Source organism: Oncorhynchus clarkii, chromosome 13 (assembly GCF_045791955.1).
Source record: "Oncorhynchus clarkii lewisi isolate Uvic-CL-2024 chromosome 13, UVic_Ocla_1.0, whole genome shotgun sequence".
In the NCBI taxonomy this organism is placed as follows: domain Eukaryota; kingdom Metazoa; phylum Chordata; class Actinopteri; order Salmoniformes; family Salmonidae; genus Oncorhynchus; species Oncorhynchus clarkii.
The window spans coordinates 31,902,309-31,918,445 of NC_092159.1; the positions used below are offsets into that span (position 1 = coordinate 31,902,309).

The 16,137-nt window shown below is 41.9% G+C and overlaps 1 protein-coding gene across 1 annotated transcript in view; it reads right to left on the reverse strand.

Moving 5' to 3' along the window:
* Nucleotides 1-935: 935 nt before the first annotated feature.
* The window catches only part of LOC139364531 (tau-tubulin kinase 1-like), a 46,448-nt gene continuing 31,246 nt past the window's right edge, over nt 936-16,137 (reverse strand). The window contains exons 15-16 of the mRNA XM_071101326.1: nt 1,700-3,171; nt 936-1,374 (exon numbers count right to left, since the gene is read on the reverse strand). Of these exons, the coding sequence (XP_070957427.1) occupies nt 936-1,374; nt 1,700-3,171 (1,911 nt within the window). The remainder of the gene's footprint in view (nt 1,375-1,699; nt 3,172-16,137) is intronic.

The following is a 16,137-nucleotide window of genomic DNA, read 5'->3' on the forward strand; positions in this document are numbered from 1 at the left end:
TCATATGGTCAGATGAAACCAAAATATAACTTTTTGGTAAAAACTCAACTCTTCGTGTTTGGAGGACAAAGAATGCTGAGTTGCATCCAAAGAACACCATACCTACTGTGAAGCATGGGGGTGGAAACATCATGCTTTGTGGCTGTTTTTTTGCAAAGGGACCAGGACGACTGATCCGTGTTAAGGGAAGAATGAATGGGGCCATGTATCGTGAGATTTTGAGTGAAAATCTCCTTCCATCAGCACGGGCATTGAAGACGAAACGTGGCTGGGTCTTTCAGCATGACAATGATCCCAAACACACCGCCCGGGCAACGAAGGAGTGGCTTCGTAAGAAGCATTTCAAGGTCCTGGAGTGGCCTAGCCAGTCTCCAGATCTCAACCCCATAGAAAATCTTTGGAGGGAGTTGAAAGTCTGTGTTGCCCAGCAACAGCCCCAAAACATCACTGCTCTAGAGGAGAACTGCATGGAGGAATGGGCCAAAATACCAGCAACAGTGTGTGAAAACCTTGTGAAGACTTACAGAAAACGTTTGACCTCTGTCATTTCCAACAAAGGATATATAACAAAGTATTGAGATACACTTTTGTTATTGATCAAATACTTATTTTCCACCATAATTTGCAAATAAATTAATTAAAAATCCTACAATGTGATTTTCTGGATTTTTTTTCTCATTTTGTCTGTCATAGTTGAAGTGTACCTATGATGAAAATTACAGGCCTCTCATCTTTTTAAGTGGGAGAACTTGCGCAATTGGTGGCTGACTAAATACTTTTTTGCCCCACTGTACATGGTTTGGATCAAAGAAGGTAAAAAAAGAGGGGAAACCGCATCAGTCTTAATTTGGGTCCGGGCTGGAGCTTTTTGAAGCATTGAGTCTTTCTGAGGACAACAGAGAAGCATATGCGTTTCTTCCCAGTGAATCTGTTTACTATCTCGCGGCAGCCATCTTGTCCCCTGTGCTTTGTTTCGCTTTGGCAGGGCCTGTGGATTTGGCTCGGATTCTGGCAGGCATAGCGGTGGACACCTGGGTAAAGGGGTCCTGTGAGTTGGCCCGTTTTATGCTGGTAGTAGTAGTAGTAGTAGTATTAGCCCTGGGATGGAGGGGAAGGGCAGTTGTGGGCCGGACAGAGAGGGACTGTCTAGTTGGATGGAGACGCTGGGGGGAGGGGCTGTCTGACCTGCAGTGGGAGTTGCTTAAGCTGCGTTGGGTCACAAAAACGCAGCGCAGGGGCATTCGGGGGCTGCCGCAGGGCTGGGCGGGGACAGGACAGGGCCTTGGACAGGAGGAAGAAGAGGAGCCGGTCTGCAGAGGTTTAGACCGCCTCTGGGTTGGGAGAGTGCTTAGTCCTATTTTCTGAACTTGGAGCCTGAAATGAGAATAGGTGGAATAAGTGTTAATCCTTCCCCTCGGAAACCTTTGATAAGTCATCATTTTCAAGTGTTATCACAAAAATCATAAATCTTTACAGGAACAGGACACCTTTCAACCAATCAAATTAAGCTTAGGTCGTAAACAAGATAAATCAGACCTTTGACAGAAATGGCAATGGCTAAACTCTTGATATTTGGCACCGCAAAGAAGAGTTCTCATAAATTATAGTAAAACAATCAAGGGTCTTTTCATTTACTATTGTAACCAATACAATGTTAGAATGTTATGTTTGCAAACATGATGTTGTGAAGACTACCTACCCATTACCAAAGGTGGATGCATCTCTACAAATGCCCGATCCTGGCAGAGCGAGAGGAGAGGACACGGCGGCCAGCAGCCACCCTGAGGGCCTCTTGATGGGGGTGACGGGCCTGGGGATCCTGCTGTTCCACTCCGTCTGGCCCTGGTCCCCTCCAGCCCCTGCCCTGGCCTTCAAACAGGACCTCCTCCTGGCCAGAGACTCGTCCGAGGCATGGGTGTCTTCCTCCGAGCCGGTAGTGGAGAGCGTCTCGGAGGCCCTCCCGTTGCCGGAGGACAGCGAGGAGGATGTCCCCGAGGGCAGCCTCATCCAGCGGCCCTGCTGCTTCTGCACCACCAGGCGTGCCAGGTCCAGTTTCCGGGCTCTCTTCTGTAGTTGCGCCCGGGCAGAGAGCGAGGCTGAACACTCCGAGCCTGTGCCCTCTTCAGACAGTAGAACCGGGATGCGGCTTTTGATCCTCCGCCTGAGGGTGGTATGCGGTAGTTCAGCGTTGGCAATACCTTCGGTAGACAATGGCCCCTTGTTGGAATCTACAGAGAGAGTTTTGTGTTCCAGAATGGGCAACATGGCTTCCGGGACAGGCTCCAAAGACTTGACAAAGACCAGCGGTGGGCGGTCGTCCGATTTGTGACCCCGGATTTTCTCCGGGGTCACGTCTGGGATAGAATGGGCTTGGGGCTCTCTGGAAGGACTCTGGGATTCCTCACCCTTTTCGACATGTCCGGTCTGTTCACGGGTGTCTCCTTCCCATGGTGAGGCCTCCTGGGTAACGGCTGAGATGTCGCAGTGGTCGCTGCTCTCCTTTGCGGTTTGACCTCTGGAAGACATGATGTTAAAGTGGGAAGTCTCGGAGATGTGGACAAAGGTGAGCTCAACTTTGGTGAAGGGGGGAGATGTGGGGGCGATAGGGGTGGATGGCCTCAAGTCCGACCTCAGTGTGAAGGAGAGCTCTGGCTGGCTGCCCGCACCCACCAGAGGCATATCGTTCCTAGGGGTAGAGGCAGACGGTGTCCCGAAGTCAACCTCGAGCAGGACGTGTTCTCCCCCAGTGGATGGAGACTTCCGGGTATCCCCCGGCGAGAACAAAACCAGGGTCTTGGAGCCGTCCTCAAAGTCAGGGTCAGCATCTGCGGCTGAGGCGGGTTCCCGGGGGCCGGCCATGAGGGTGTCAGGGGCCCCATCCTGGCTCCGCTCTGTGCTCTTTTGGCTGGCCTCGCTGTTTGACTCACTCTTGGACACATCATCGTCCCGCGGGCTCTGGGGCTCCTGGACCTCGTTTTCTGCCGACAGAGCTGCTGGGAAGGTTCGCCGCTGAGGAAGGGTGCCGGTCAGCATGACAGTGAGGAAGTCGGCCCTCTTGACCTGGAGCTGGGGAAGGATGTGGAAATACTCCTTCTCATCCATCTGGCCCTTGGTCCTGAAGTCTGGAGAGGGCTGATATAGGCCATTGTGCTCAGTCAGAGACATGATCATCTACAAAAGATGCAATTAAATAATTACTTTTACAAGAGGCATGCTGGAAATATGGTCAAGGCAAAAAATATAAAACCACAACTATTTTGGAAGATATGGCTCGTGTCACATGATGTAAATGGGGACAAAACTGTGAAAACACCCAAGATTGTGTAATGTGAACATATCTAAGATAAATTAATAAAGAACGAAACGAGGGACAGCATTTTCCCCCCAAACAATTTAATGTTTTTTTGGTTATTCACAGGCTTTTAAAGATTGTCTAGATTACATACATTTTTAGAAAAGGCACAAAAATGCTTTGAAGAGTTTTCCCTTTTAGATACACAGTCCAATATCTTGTAATTTTCAAGTGTTTCCCTTCATAAAGATTTGACACACAGTACTGTAGTATATACACACTAAAACCAACTATCTTGCATGCTACTACAGATTAACTGAGAACTCAGTAGTCAAACTGGTTAAAATTACATCTTTTCAACCAGTTTTAATGTTAAAAATACATAATTTCAACCAGTTTTGCCCATTGGGAATAGAATATTTATTGAGTTGTATGTACATAAGTTTTGTTGATTTACAAAAGGTTTAAAATACATGCTTTTTACCTGTAAATATTACAAGCAGACTGTACAATTGTATTGTGATACAAAAAAATGCTTAGACATGTATATACAGTGCATCTAAAAGACAGTCATGGATCACGCTTGACAAATACTGCAGTTATAATCACTACCATTTCTTTCTTTGACAATTCTATCATACAGTACCTTCTACTATCTCATGAGCCCTCTGTTTTTATTGCCAGTATTTTCAAGAGCTGACAGAGACAACGAATAAGCCAGTGTCTCCAAATGTGACGATGAATGCTCTTTCATTTATAACATTTTGACAGAAATCTGTCAATTTCTTTAGGTTGTGCATGTGAATTTACTGAAATGGAGATTAGTGTTTTTTGAGGGACACCAAAAAAACATGGTCCTTGCAGCTTCATTGAACAAATTCATAACATCTATCTCCTCAAATGCAATCAATCACACAATCAATCACATAATGAACTATACCCTGTTTTTCAAAAAAATATGTACGGATATCCACTTTTCAAATCTGGTCAGATGAAAAACTATGTACCGTACAACTTCAAGTAATAGACGAGGCATTTGTGTGCCTACATTAGAGCCCTGCACTGGCATACATTTTGTAAACCTAAACCCATTTTAAGCCCAAACGGTTGTTTCTGCCAAATTTCAGGCCCTAACCAAACGCAAAATCAGAAATAACCTCCTCCGTTAGTGTCCATTAGCTGCTCGTCTTTCTGTCACTAGCTCCCTGCGCTGCTGCATGCACTCTGAATGCCTGTCCATACGACTCCGTGCATGCGGCTCCGTGCATGTGCTTTGTCAATAGCAAAGCCTCTGCTTGCTGTTATGCACAATGACGAGACAGAGAGCAGTTAGCTGTTAAACTAGCTACTTTTCGTCACTCTAAACCAAAGGAACATTATTTTCAGTAAAGTAATCTCTCCTGTAGACTCAAACAAATGTCTTGTCTTATATTTGACGAGGTTGAAGCACTTCTGACACCATGATATGTACTGCGCAGCAGAGCAGAAGCAAATGGCTCAGCTTCAAAATGTTAATGATCAATTTAGTGATACCCGTACCCTAGTTATTTTTTCATTTCCTGCACTAGTGTGTTATCATTTACACACTGTCAAGTTTCTTGTCTTAATTAATTATAAACATAAAACTTTTCTTTGACAGAATAATTATTATCCTATTTGACTGTTCATTTTCGGCAGTTCTTACTTTCTCTGGGGGTCTGTACTCCCGATGTTGACTGTTTTTGTGCTTGCCAGTTAGCTAGCAGTTCTCAGCTATTAGCAGCCAACGGCTAGCAGTTGCTGACTGGCAACAAAGATGGATGACTGTCATTAATAACTGAATTATTTAATGTAACAAATCAAATATGAAACCTTGTACACAATTCATGGTAACCGTAAACAATTCATTTAGACCCGACGTTCATTTGAAACACGCGTTTATTTGCTGAAATGTGTGCCGTTGCCCAGCTATTAAAAGGGACAGGCGGCTATTTGAGACTGCGTTTAATTGAAGTTTTACGTACCGTAATCTTCATTTTCAGTAAATTTTCCTTATGGAGATAAAATATTCAAGTCATTCAACACCTAAGACTTATAGACTGAAAACACTCTTTCAAATTCTAGACTATGGTTGACAAATATGACTCTGCAATTCAAGTAATAATTGTTTACAAGACCAAGTTACGCTTTTATATTAACTCAACTTGAAAGCCTAAGGGTTAGGGGACTTTGAGCATACAGTGTACTTTACATGTGCAGTGGCTTTGTGTAATGTTATATGTGATATTATGTTACATGTTACACAGGTATCACATCTATGGCATTTACAATCACTCTTAGTCCATGGCTAAAAGGGATTTCTGCCGCAGTAAACAGTTTACAATATTTCACAACAGACACTTTGCCCATGTCCTGTGGATTTCACAGCAGATCTCTCAACCTATACTGCCATCTAGGTTGGACACCCAGCCTTGTGGAACAAGTCATTTTTCAGAATATAGGACAGGATATGCAGAACATATGGAAGATGTGCTCATGTATCAGTGACGTGAACCGAATATGTTTAACTTGCCATCTGATAAATTCAAATAAGGTGCGAATCACAGTCCCTATTCGCTGCAACTTGAAATTCATTATTGATCCGTGAGTATACTCCAAGTCAATATTCACATAATAATAATAATAATAATAATAATAAGGAATTGCACGCCCAGAAATTGGGGAAAACAAACATTCTTTCCTTCGTCGTTGATTTTTAGTTATACAGAAATAACAAAACATGCCAAAAAGCTGCTGTGTTGTTCAATGTACATGTAAACAGGTAAAATAAATCCCAATTTATGGTTTGCATTGCTCCCACGTTGGCAAATAGAGCCTGCGAGAAGAGCCCCGTGGCTTCAGGCTATTTGGTGTGAGAAAGTATGCTACACATCTATGTGTATGGAAAACATTTCCTCACAGGTAAGACAGTTAACTTGTTAAATATAGTCTGCTTGTAACTCCATTCACTACTTGTAGCTGTATAGTCTGTGTTGGCTAGCTTAATGTCGCGGTCGGTAGCTAGCTAGAACTCACTCACACGGCCGCTAGCACCGTCATGAAAAGGGGCATGAGGGAAGCCCTACAATATTCTGTTTTTAAGTAGGCAATGTTGAAAAGTAATCTTTAGACATATTGTACTTTTCTTAAACGTAGTTTTGTAATTGACTAAAACAAGCAGACAAGAAAAGTGTGTTTGAAAAGGCTCACATTTTTGCTGTGAGCCAATGGGGTAACCTAGGTAACCTCAGGTTGTTTTCCCCACAGGTAAGCAGGGCCGGGACGTTCTATCTAATACCGACTGGGACTATCCCGTTACCAGTGGTAATGTACTGTACATAACTCACAGAAAAAAAATACTGGGTTGTTCCACCAATTGGGTGCCCTTTGAGAAGTATAACTTAGTCAAACATAACCTGATTTCACCAAATTAATAGTTTCACCATATCAAATGAGGGACAGAGGCACATAAACCACTGATCACATTAAATATATAATAATCTTTCAGAAATCAACATAACTTATAGCTTTACAATGATGGTGTAGACTTGGGAATTTTTGGGGTTAAGTTGGTTAAAATCTTCCTAAATTCTGAAGAATTTGAGGGACCTTTCAAAATGCTGGCACTTCAGCACGTCTTTATTCATATTATAAAACAGACTTATTGAATTGTCCATGTGGTCTATATTAAAGGGTACTTCATTGAATATAACAGGCTTTTAGAATTCAATATTAGTGCACAATTATTATAATTGTTTTATTTTATTTTGTACTTTTACCCCCAATTTCGTGATATCGAATTGGTAGTTACAGTTTTGTCCCATCGCTGCAACTCCCCTACGGACTTGGGAGAGGCGAAGGTCGAGAGCCATGAGTCCTCCGAAACATGACCCTGCCATGCCGTACTGCTTCTTGACACACTGCTTTCTTAACCCGGAAGCCAGCAGCACCAATTTGTTGGAGGAAACAGTCTAGCTGGCGACCAAAGTCAGCTTGCAGGCGCCCGGCCCACCTCAAGGAGTCGCTAGTGCCGGGTGGGACAAGGGAAAAACATTAAAGGGACGCAAAAGGCACTCATTTAATAGAACAACCCTACTATACATTCATAGCCAGAGTTTGATCTTATTATATATCATGCAAATAGGGTTAGAAATATGAAAACAGTCTTGTACAATACAATTTCTCTGCAAGTCAATTTCAAAATTGCCTGCGTTATTTTTAGAGTTCAGTGACAATGTTTGACATCCTGTTTTGATTGAGCGTATTATGGCGAGATTTGTTTTACCGAGAACGGACAAAAAAGTTCAAAAACAATGTTTTTTAATAGCAGTGCCAATAATGTCAAGGAACAATTTGAAAAATTAAGTTTGGAGTTATCAGCTAATCCACTCTCAGTACATTCACTGAGTAGTGCTCGCTGCGTGGTGCTACACACAAAACGACTAGCATGATTTGCAGAAAATCGTCGAACCAAAGCAGCGGGAAATTAACTGATGGAACAGTTATCTTTTCTAATCAGAGACAGAGGCGACATTCAGAGAGGGATGCTTGCTTGCTTCTTAGTGATGTTAAGTAAATGCAAATGCCTTAAATGCAAAGCTTGGCAAAAGTAAAAGTGGTGCATATGTTGTAAGCGTAGCCCTTTAGCGCATTCACAAAAGCAATCATAAAAGAAACATAAGATCCTACTCATTGAGAAGACCAAATAAGAAGGCTGCATGTGGTTATGCCATTTCAGAAATACAGTAGTGTCGTTCCTCTTCACAATTGTTTCAGAAAAACAGGGAACACAAAGCCAAGAGATACACGGTTATTACAAGAAGACATCAGTAAAATATCAGCATAAAACATTCATTAAATGTTGAAAAGACGTCCAAAAAAACTTGGTGTGGAGCAAAATCAGCATACAGTGCAGTGTGAAGCCTGTGATGTCACGGGTCTGAGGTGTAATTCTATACAATTAATTTCTATACTGTACATTTTTTCACTTGGCTACATCTACAATGCATGCCCTTTACATTAGGACTGCTACCCACTTAAGGGTCTGTTACCTCATTGGCATAAAAAAAAAGTGGCATAAAATGAGTGTGGAAATAACCAATACTCTCCCTGGTCTCCTTTCCTCTTAACCTTGTTTCTCCAAAATGGCGTAACATTTTTTTCCACCAAGCACCCTTAGCATATCTTATTTATTGCGTTTCTCATCTTTTGCATCAATATTTTCTACCTGGGCCCAATAGTGACCATGTTCTCCTGTTAAGTCCTTTATAAAGTGCAACAGTGAGGTACAGTACTCAACGGACAATGGAAAAAGAAGTGCTATGTTGATGACTTATCTACACAAATATACTGTCACATACAACAGTCGATCCTGATATACAGTATGTAGCTCACTTCACTGCAAAAATGCACACCAAAACCCACAGAATTCCAATGGCATTTTTGGCTAACTTTGGCTACTTTAATGAATGGTTATGCCATTCGAATGAATGGTTTATGCTATTTTGCAAGAAGATAGATAACACAAAGCCCCCAGCGCAATCCAAACCCTGGCATTATCTATCTATAACAATGATACAGTTGAAGAGCTGAGCCAATGCAATGGCAGAGATGCCATTCTATGGAGCTTAAACTGTAAGTGCCTGAACTACTTTGGAACCAGATTTAATTTCATAAAACACAGCTGTTTGCATAATACCTGCCTGACATCACAGCTCCTCTAGTTTAGCAGAAGTCCACCCTAACCACTGGTCCAGGGTCTACCCTCCTTATGATTAAGGATAGGATTCAGTGTTGGGTGATCTTATCCTAGATCTGTGGTTAGAGACAACTTCTATCTCAAGCAGGAAAACCACAGTCTCTCTGGGTATTACTTTATACGTGCAAGTTTTCCTCCGTCAACATTCACACATAGCAGCTTTGCTACCGATTCCAGACGGTGACGTGATTTCACACGGTGACGTGATTTCACATTATGACCAAACAAACTTCAGACAACTGTGAAATAACTACTAGGGTGATCTGAAGCTGGAAACAACGTCAGCACAAGACCTGTTCATCGGGAGCTTCATAAAATGGGTTTACATGGCCAAGCACTGCACACAAGCCTAAGATCACCATGCACAGTGCCAAGCGTCGGCTGGAGTGGTGTAAAGCGTGCCGCCATTGGACTCTGGAGCAGTGGAAACGCGTGGAGTGATGAATCACACTTCACCATCTGGCAGTCCAACGGACAAATCTGGGTTTGGCGGATGCCAGGATGCCAGTTTGGTGGAGGAGGATTAATGGCCTGGGTCTGTTTTTCCTTGTTCGGGCTAGACCCCTTAGTTCCAGTGAAGGGATATCTTAACGCTACAGCATTCAATGACATTCTATACGATTCTGTGCTTTCAACAGTTAGGGGAAGGCCATTTCCTGTTTCAACATAACAATGCCCCTGTGCACAAAGCGAGGTCCCTACAGAAATGGTTTGTCGAGATCGTTGGGGAAGAACTTGACTGGTCTGCACAGAGTCCTGACCTCAAACCCATCACCTTTGGGATGATTTGGAAAGCCGACTGCGAGCCAGGCCTAATCGCCCAACATCAGTGCCCGACCTCACTAATGCTCTTGCGGCTGAATGGAAGCAAGTCCCCGCAGCAATGTTCCAGCATCTTGTGGAAAGCCTTCCCAGAAGAGTGGAGGCTGTTATAGCACCAAAGGGGAGACCAACTCCATATTAATGCACATGATTTTGGAATGAGATGTTCGACGAGCAGTTTGTCATGTATTGTAGCACATGTTAATAAATGCTATGTCACGTAATTGAATTAAGAACAGTTATATGAAAGGAGGTTTCACAATTTCTTGCATCATAACGTTCGAATCATGTTACTGTAGCAACAAGCCTTTTTAAAAACTCAAATAACAAATTTAAATTCTCAGCAACAAAAGAGTGATCAAATTAAGATTGTACATCTATACAGTACATTGAACTCAACCACGATAACGCTTGTCGTAAAAACATGACACTGAATATTAGAGAAAGGGAGTTTTCCTATTGCAAAACCCCACACCTAATATCCTCACCCTTCAAAAGCCTGCCTAACCCATTGCTCCAGCATTTCAACGCACAGAAGCATGGATATGCCAGCAACCGACAGACAAAAAACACCTCTATAAAGTACACCAAAAGCAAGATAAGACATATAGAATATAGCGCCCTGTGCGATAAACATACAGAAGCTGAAATATTTATGTTTACACTCCACAAGAACTAGCCTGGTCCCACATCTGTTTGTGCTGTCTTGCCAACTATGGTCATTTTTATGGTTACGGACGTGACAATGATCATAAGTGTTGGCAAGACTCCACAAACAGATCTGGGACCAAGCTACACAAGATCAGTGTGTAGACTGCAGAGCACTTATAGTAGCAACCTAGCATTACATGCCTTCTCTGGGGAATAATTTAACTCTAATGCTTTGTCACAAGACCCTCGTAACAGTGTCAGGAGCATGACATAACTGACGCCTTGGGATAAACAAGGACAACTTATGACTCTACATTGTTATGGCACCGTTGATAAAGTAGCTGGGCTAGTATGTACCTAACTCACAGTTTCTGTTATGACTGCTTAAAGTCAGCTATCATTAGAGGCAGTAACTGCTTATGACATCTATATGTCATTATCATGACAGTGCACATAGGTCTTACGAGGAAATATTATTTAAGGAAAGTGTGGTAACTCTTAACTTGTAGCTTGCAGGTATAAAGCTTTATTACCAGTTAGAAGCATGTATGAGCCTTTATAATGACTTACATTGCATTATAACCTCATCATAATGCATTATAACCTCATCATAACGCATTATACCTGCACGGGCAAACTGCGATTGGTACATCCATTTTAATATATACCCATTGATTCTTAAAGAATATAACTTAGAATTGCTCAGTTCAACTGTCGTACCCCATCAGAAGCCAAAATATAAGCTTGGTTTACTCCATTGTTTGTAAACAATGTAATTGTTAAACAGCATCCAAACATGGCTAAAACTACAAGTTTGATATCATGGATCTTCATTCCTTGCATCTATAGCTCTGTCTAGGAATTCAAGAAAAGTACTTCATCCCCATCCCTCAGCTGTTTACCAAAACAGTGGTGGGGTGTCCGCCTTGTTATTGTTTGATCAGAAGAGGACTGGCCACCCATCATAGCCTGGTTCCTCTCTAGGTTTCTTCCTAGGTTCTGGCCTTTCTAGGGAGTTTTCCTAGCCACGTGCTTCTACATCTGCATTGCTTGCTGTTTGTGGTTTTAGGCTGGGTTTCTGTACAGCACTTTGAGATATCAGCTGATGTAAGAAGGGCTTTATAAATACATTTGATTTGATCTACAGATTGCCCCTTTAAGCAAAGTGTTACCGAAAGCGTTACTGAATTCCTTTAGCTACGCATTGCCGACATGACCTGCATTCGACGACAATCCCTCAAGCCTGCAGCATGAATGGAAAAAGAATGCAATGAAGTTGAACAGTCTCTTAACAGTCTCAGTTTTGTGACTCCTCCTCCGCACAGTACCATTAAATGATGAAGAGGGAAAGGGGAAACCTCAAGTTTACACTTCCATCACTTTTTACTCAAAATGCACGTGCAACTCTGACTTTGCAAGGAGCAAACTTTTATGAGTTTATTAAGTGAAAAATATTTTGCCATCAGCATCTTCTCTTCCTATTCACTTTTTTAAAGTTAGTTAAATTAAAGTGAGTTGTTTGAACTGTGTTTTAGTTCAGTATGTTTGTGTGTGTCCGAAAGATAATGTGTGCGCAAGCGTGCATGTGTTTGTGTTCTAACCAACCCGTCAAAATAGGGCTCTTTGGGTTTCAAACTGCGAGTATGTCCCTGTGTATGTACATAATGGGTGAAAACGAGTATACGCTAATGCATTTTGGCATGCAGAGTGCCCCCGCCCCCCCTCAACTTGTGTTCTTATTCATGAGCTTGGCAAGCAATTGCTGGATTTGCGTGCGCGACACGTTCAGGACCGAGTGCCTGCTCCGTGGGCTGCCAGGACTCTGCAGGGGAGCGTGGCGCCGGTGTGTGGAAGAGTTCATGTGAGCGGGGCTGCTCTCGGCTGAGCGGCTCCGCTGGATGAAGGACCCTCCGGGGTGCGGGTACTGCTCCGTCTCCAGCGTGGATGATGAGAAGACGTAGGAGGCCAGCCTCCGCAGCTGATTGGGCCTCGGGTGGTGCCTGTCATCCTCCAGCTGCAGAAGAGACCAATCAGAAAACAGAAGGAGGGGCATTAGGATGGAAGGGGGAGGGACAACAAGGTCATGCTAACAGACTATAGACCAGTAATTGGTTCACGTTCCAACTCTCATGAAACGGCTTCATTTCCTTGTCTTCTTACCCTTCCTCACCAGTATTCTAAAAGGATTAGATAGCTGAGAGTTATGGGCTTGGGAGCTCAACTATCCAGTACCTTTCAGGTCAGCTGATAAGAGGGTAAAAGAAGGAGACAAGAAAAGGGATCCATATGGAGTATTGGAACATATCTTGTCATACATCTCTCCTTCCCTGTGTGCATGCTGTAAGGGCTCTCGGGTGTAGTCCAGAGAGAAACAGGGAGAGGAAGACTCTATGGTTGCCATTACCGCAGAGGCGTTACAGTATGCTAAAATTATAGAAGACAGTATTCTACAAAACAGTTAAGTAGGTTGCCAGATTGGAAGCAAATGAGAGTAGGTTTCCGTCTATCTCATAATCGAGGCACAGAGCACGCATTCCTCAACAATGGCATTAAAAACACGCACAAGTACGGCACATGTTCTTCTAGTATGTAAACACATTGAACCTGGGAAAATGCCTGGACACGATCAAATTTCATTACACTCAATTTGACTAAAAGTCGGAAAAAAGAAATCACCATTGGAAAATGCAAAATGAATAACACAAAATATAGATGGTCTCATCAAGCACACGAAACACAAACACACAACGAAGGAAAGGGGATAAATATGGCTCAACAAAAAAAAGGAGGAGTTCGGAACAGAAACTAATTAAGAAAAAAACAACAGAAGGGACTATCCTAAACTGTGCTTACCCCAAAACACCACTTTATTTCTTCGCTTGTTGTTCCCATGGCACCCTCGCTTTTTCTCCTCTGGGTGAGTGCAACTTGACATACTGTACTTTTAAGTGATAGGTTGAGCAAATGCATCAGTTATGTCAAGGAAGAGGTCGCAGGGCAAACAAATCGAGGGTCCTTGACATGTTTGCGATAGCGAGGCCTGCCGTACTAGGCACTTGCAGTGAAATCACAAATAAGGCTGGTAAAACGTGATTGGCGAGGTAAGTAAAATCTACATTTTTGTTTTCTTTTCCGGTAATCCATGACAATGAAATACAACTGGCACAGGGAATGGGTGAACTGGCCTTGTGGTTTTGAAGGGTCCTTGTGTATTCAGGTTTTTATTCTTACCATACACCTGAGCAAAAAGTTCTTTAACATATTTCATGGACATACTGTAACCGTCAGAAAAAGACACTTACAAAAACGTACAAAAAGGTTAAATAGACATAAAATATCAACTTGTTCAAATGGTACGCAGACTTGCATAATTATACAAGAGACCTTCCGGACTGGTTTCTAATTGATGCAGTGCTAACGGACCCTAGTGGTACATGGATTCTGGGTAATGTGTATTCAAAAAACAATCTGTAAGATTTTTTGTTCAAAAGGTTTTTAGGCAGGGCAACGAGGTCAACAATATTAAATTGTAATCTAAGCCAGTGGGAAAAACTGGTTGAGGTCAGGTTGTGTTCTGATTAAATAGTTGAAATCATCTGACCAGATGGCAACCAAATTATGGTGCCTTTCCCATGGCTGGATTACCGAACGAGTATGCAGGGCATATGCCTTGGGGCCCTAACCTCCAGGGTATCCTCCCCCCAAAAACTATTGAACACGTTGGTTGGGGGCCCCCAGAAATGTTCTCTCAGCCTCATGGCAAAATGTATAGAATAGCATGAAATTTGCTATAAAACCTCAAATGTTTCTGTCTGCCCCCAGGCAAAATGTGTAGAATTGCAGGAAATTAGCTTTAAATCAGGTTTAATATGATCTGAGCTTGTTTATGTATTTTTTTCAAATTGAAGAGATTGCAATGGATATAATTGGTTGAAAAGACATCAAACAAACTGACACTATGGTCAGGTTGATAAAGGAAGGATCACATGACTTTTTGCACCTGGTTGTAATCTGATGCTGGTTCAACAACAACCTATATAGTCTGCATTTTTCCCAGGGTTGTTGATGTCGTCATGACAAAGAGGCCTTTACTTGCTTGTAATCTGATTATCTGACTTCGCTTCAACCAGATTTCAACAAAAGGAAACCTTACAAAAGCATGTTGTGTGAAGTTTTGGATTTGTATACAAAATAGTTTGAGCGTGTGTATTTTGTTCAATAAAAATAATAAAAACAAATTTGATTTTGGTTTTCAAGGAACAAGGATTTGCTCCAAAATGAAGTATCTCCAAAATGAAAATAAAATATTTGAAAAGTCATTCTTCCACAGTGCATTTAAACTCCATTTAAATTACACTCAATCGAGCCAATGAGTGATAACTGGGTCGTTACATGAAATGAGTCCCTTTTGGGTAGTGTAATTTGGTGAAAGTTTTATTTCACCTCATTGTAACATTCTGTCATGATGAGCACATGTTCAACTTAGTAAAAAAGAGGACTATAGTAAGTGCCTATTAAGTGCCAAATAAAGTAACAGGATTAAATCAGCCATAAAACCCCTTGTGATAGGGGGAACGAAAGCTTGTTGTGTGCAACAGGGAGGGGCAATTGAATGCAAGCTTCAAACATTTTTTTATTGTTAAAACATTTCTAGCCTGTCCACCTATGGGTAACATGGTTGACATGTTATGCTCAAACGCACTCAGTTCTCCACTACAAAACATGGCCAAAAAGGGTAGAACCAGCTCACCTGCCTTACACTATGATTTGACTATATATATTAAATGTTCTTAAAGGGGCCAGTGCAGTCCAAAACTAGATTTTCCTGTGTTTTATAAATATTTCCACACTGAGGTTGGAATAATTCTGTGAAAATGATGATAATGCACTTTAAGTGTAAAAGCTGTTTGAAAAGACTGCCTGAAATTTCAGCTTGTTTGGCTGGGTGGGATTTTTGAACCAACTGGTGACATCACCAGGTGGTACAAGTTAATAGTCCAATAAAGAGAGTTTGCCCTACTCTCTGCCAATAACAGCTAGTTTTCAAATTAAATTAGGCTCCTTCAAATTAGGTCCCTCTCTCAAACCACTAGCAGACAGTTCTAACTAAATTCTTGCTTGAGAAATTTAATTTAGCTAAGGAGCTATTTTGGTTTCTTTGTTTTCCATTAAAAAGGCCAAAATCACAGTAAGGTACTTCATTTTTACCCAGAAATGATTTCATATTGAGATGAAAATGGCTGCATTGGACCTTTAAGAAAAATATATTTAAAAAATAGTTTAAATCGTATTAAAAACGAGAGTTCAGTTCCTGTAACAGGGTGGACCTTAAAGTGAGGAAGAGTTTTTTTTCTACTTAAAATTAATCACAAAATAAATATGAATCTTCAGAAATGACTGTCAAAGCAACAAAATAACTAGGGCTTTATGAAATGTTGCAGTTAAGTGGGTTAAACTCTTCTGAGATGTCACAGAGTGCACAGAGGAACATGTACACATTTTGTCACTTTAGCAAAACTTAATTCATATAACAATCTAATGAATGTATTTAAAGTCTAAGCCTTGGTTGGTTTGGGGGGGGTTGGGTAAACAGACG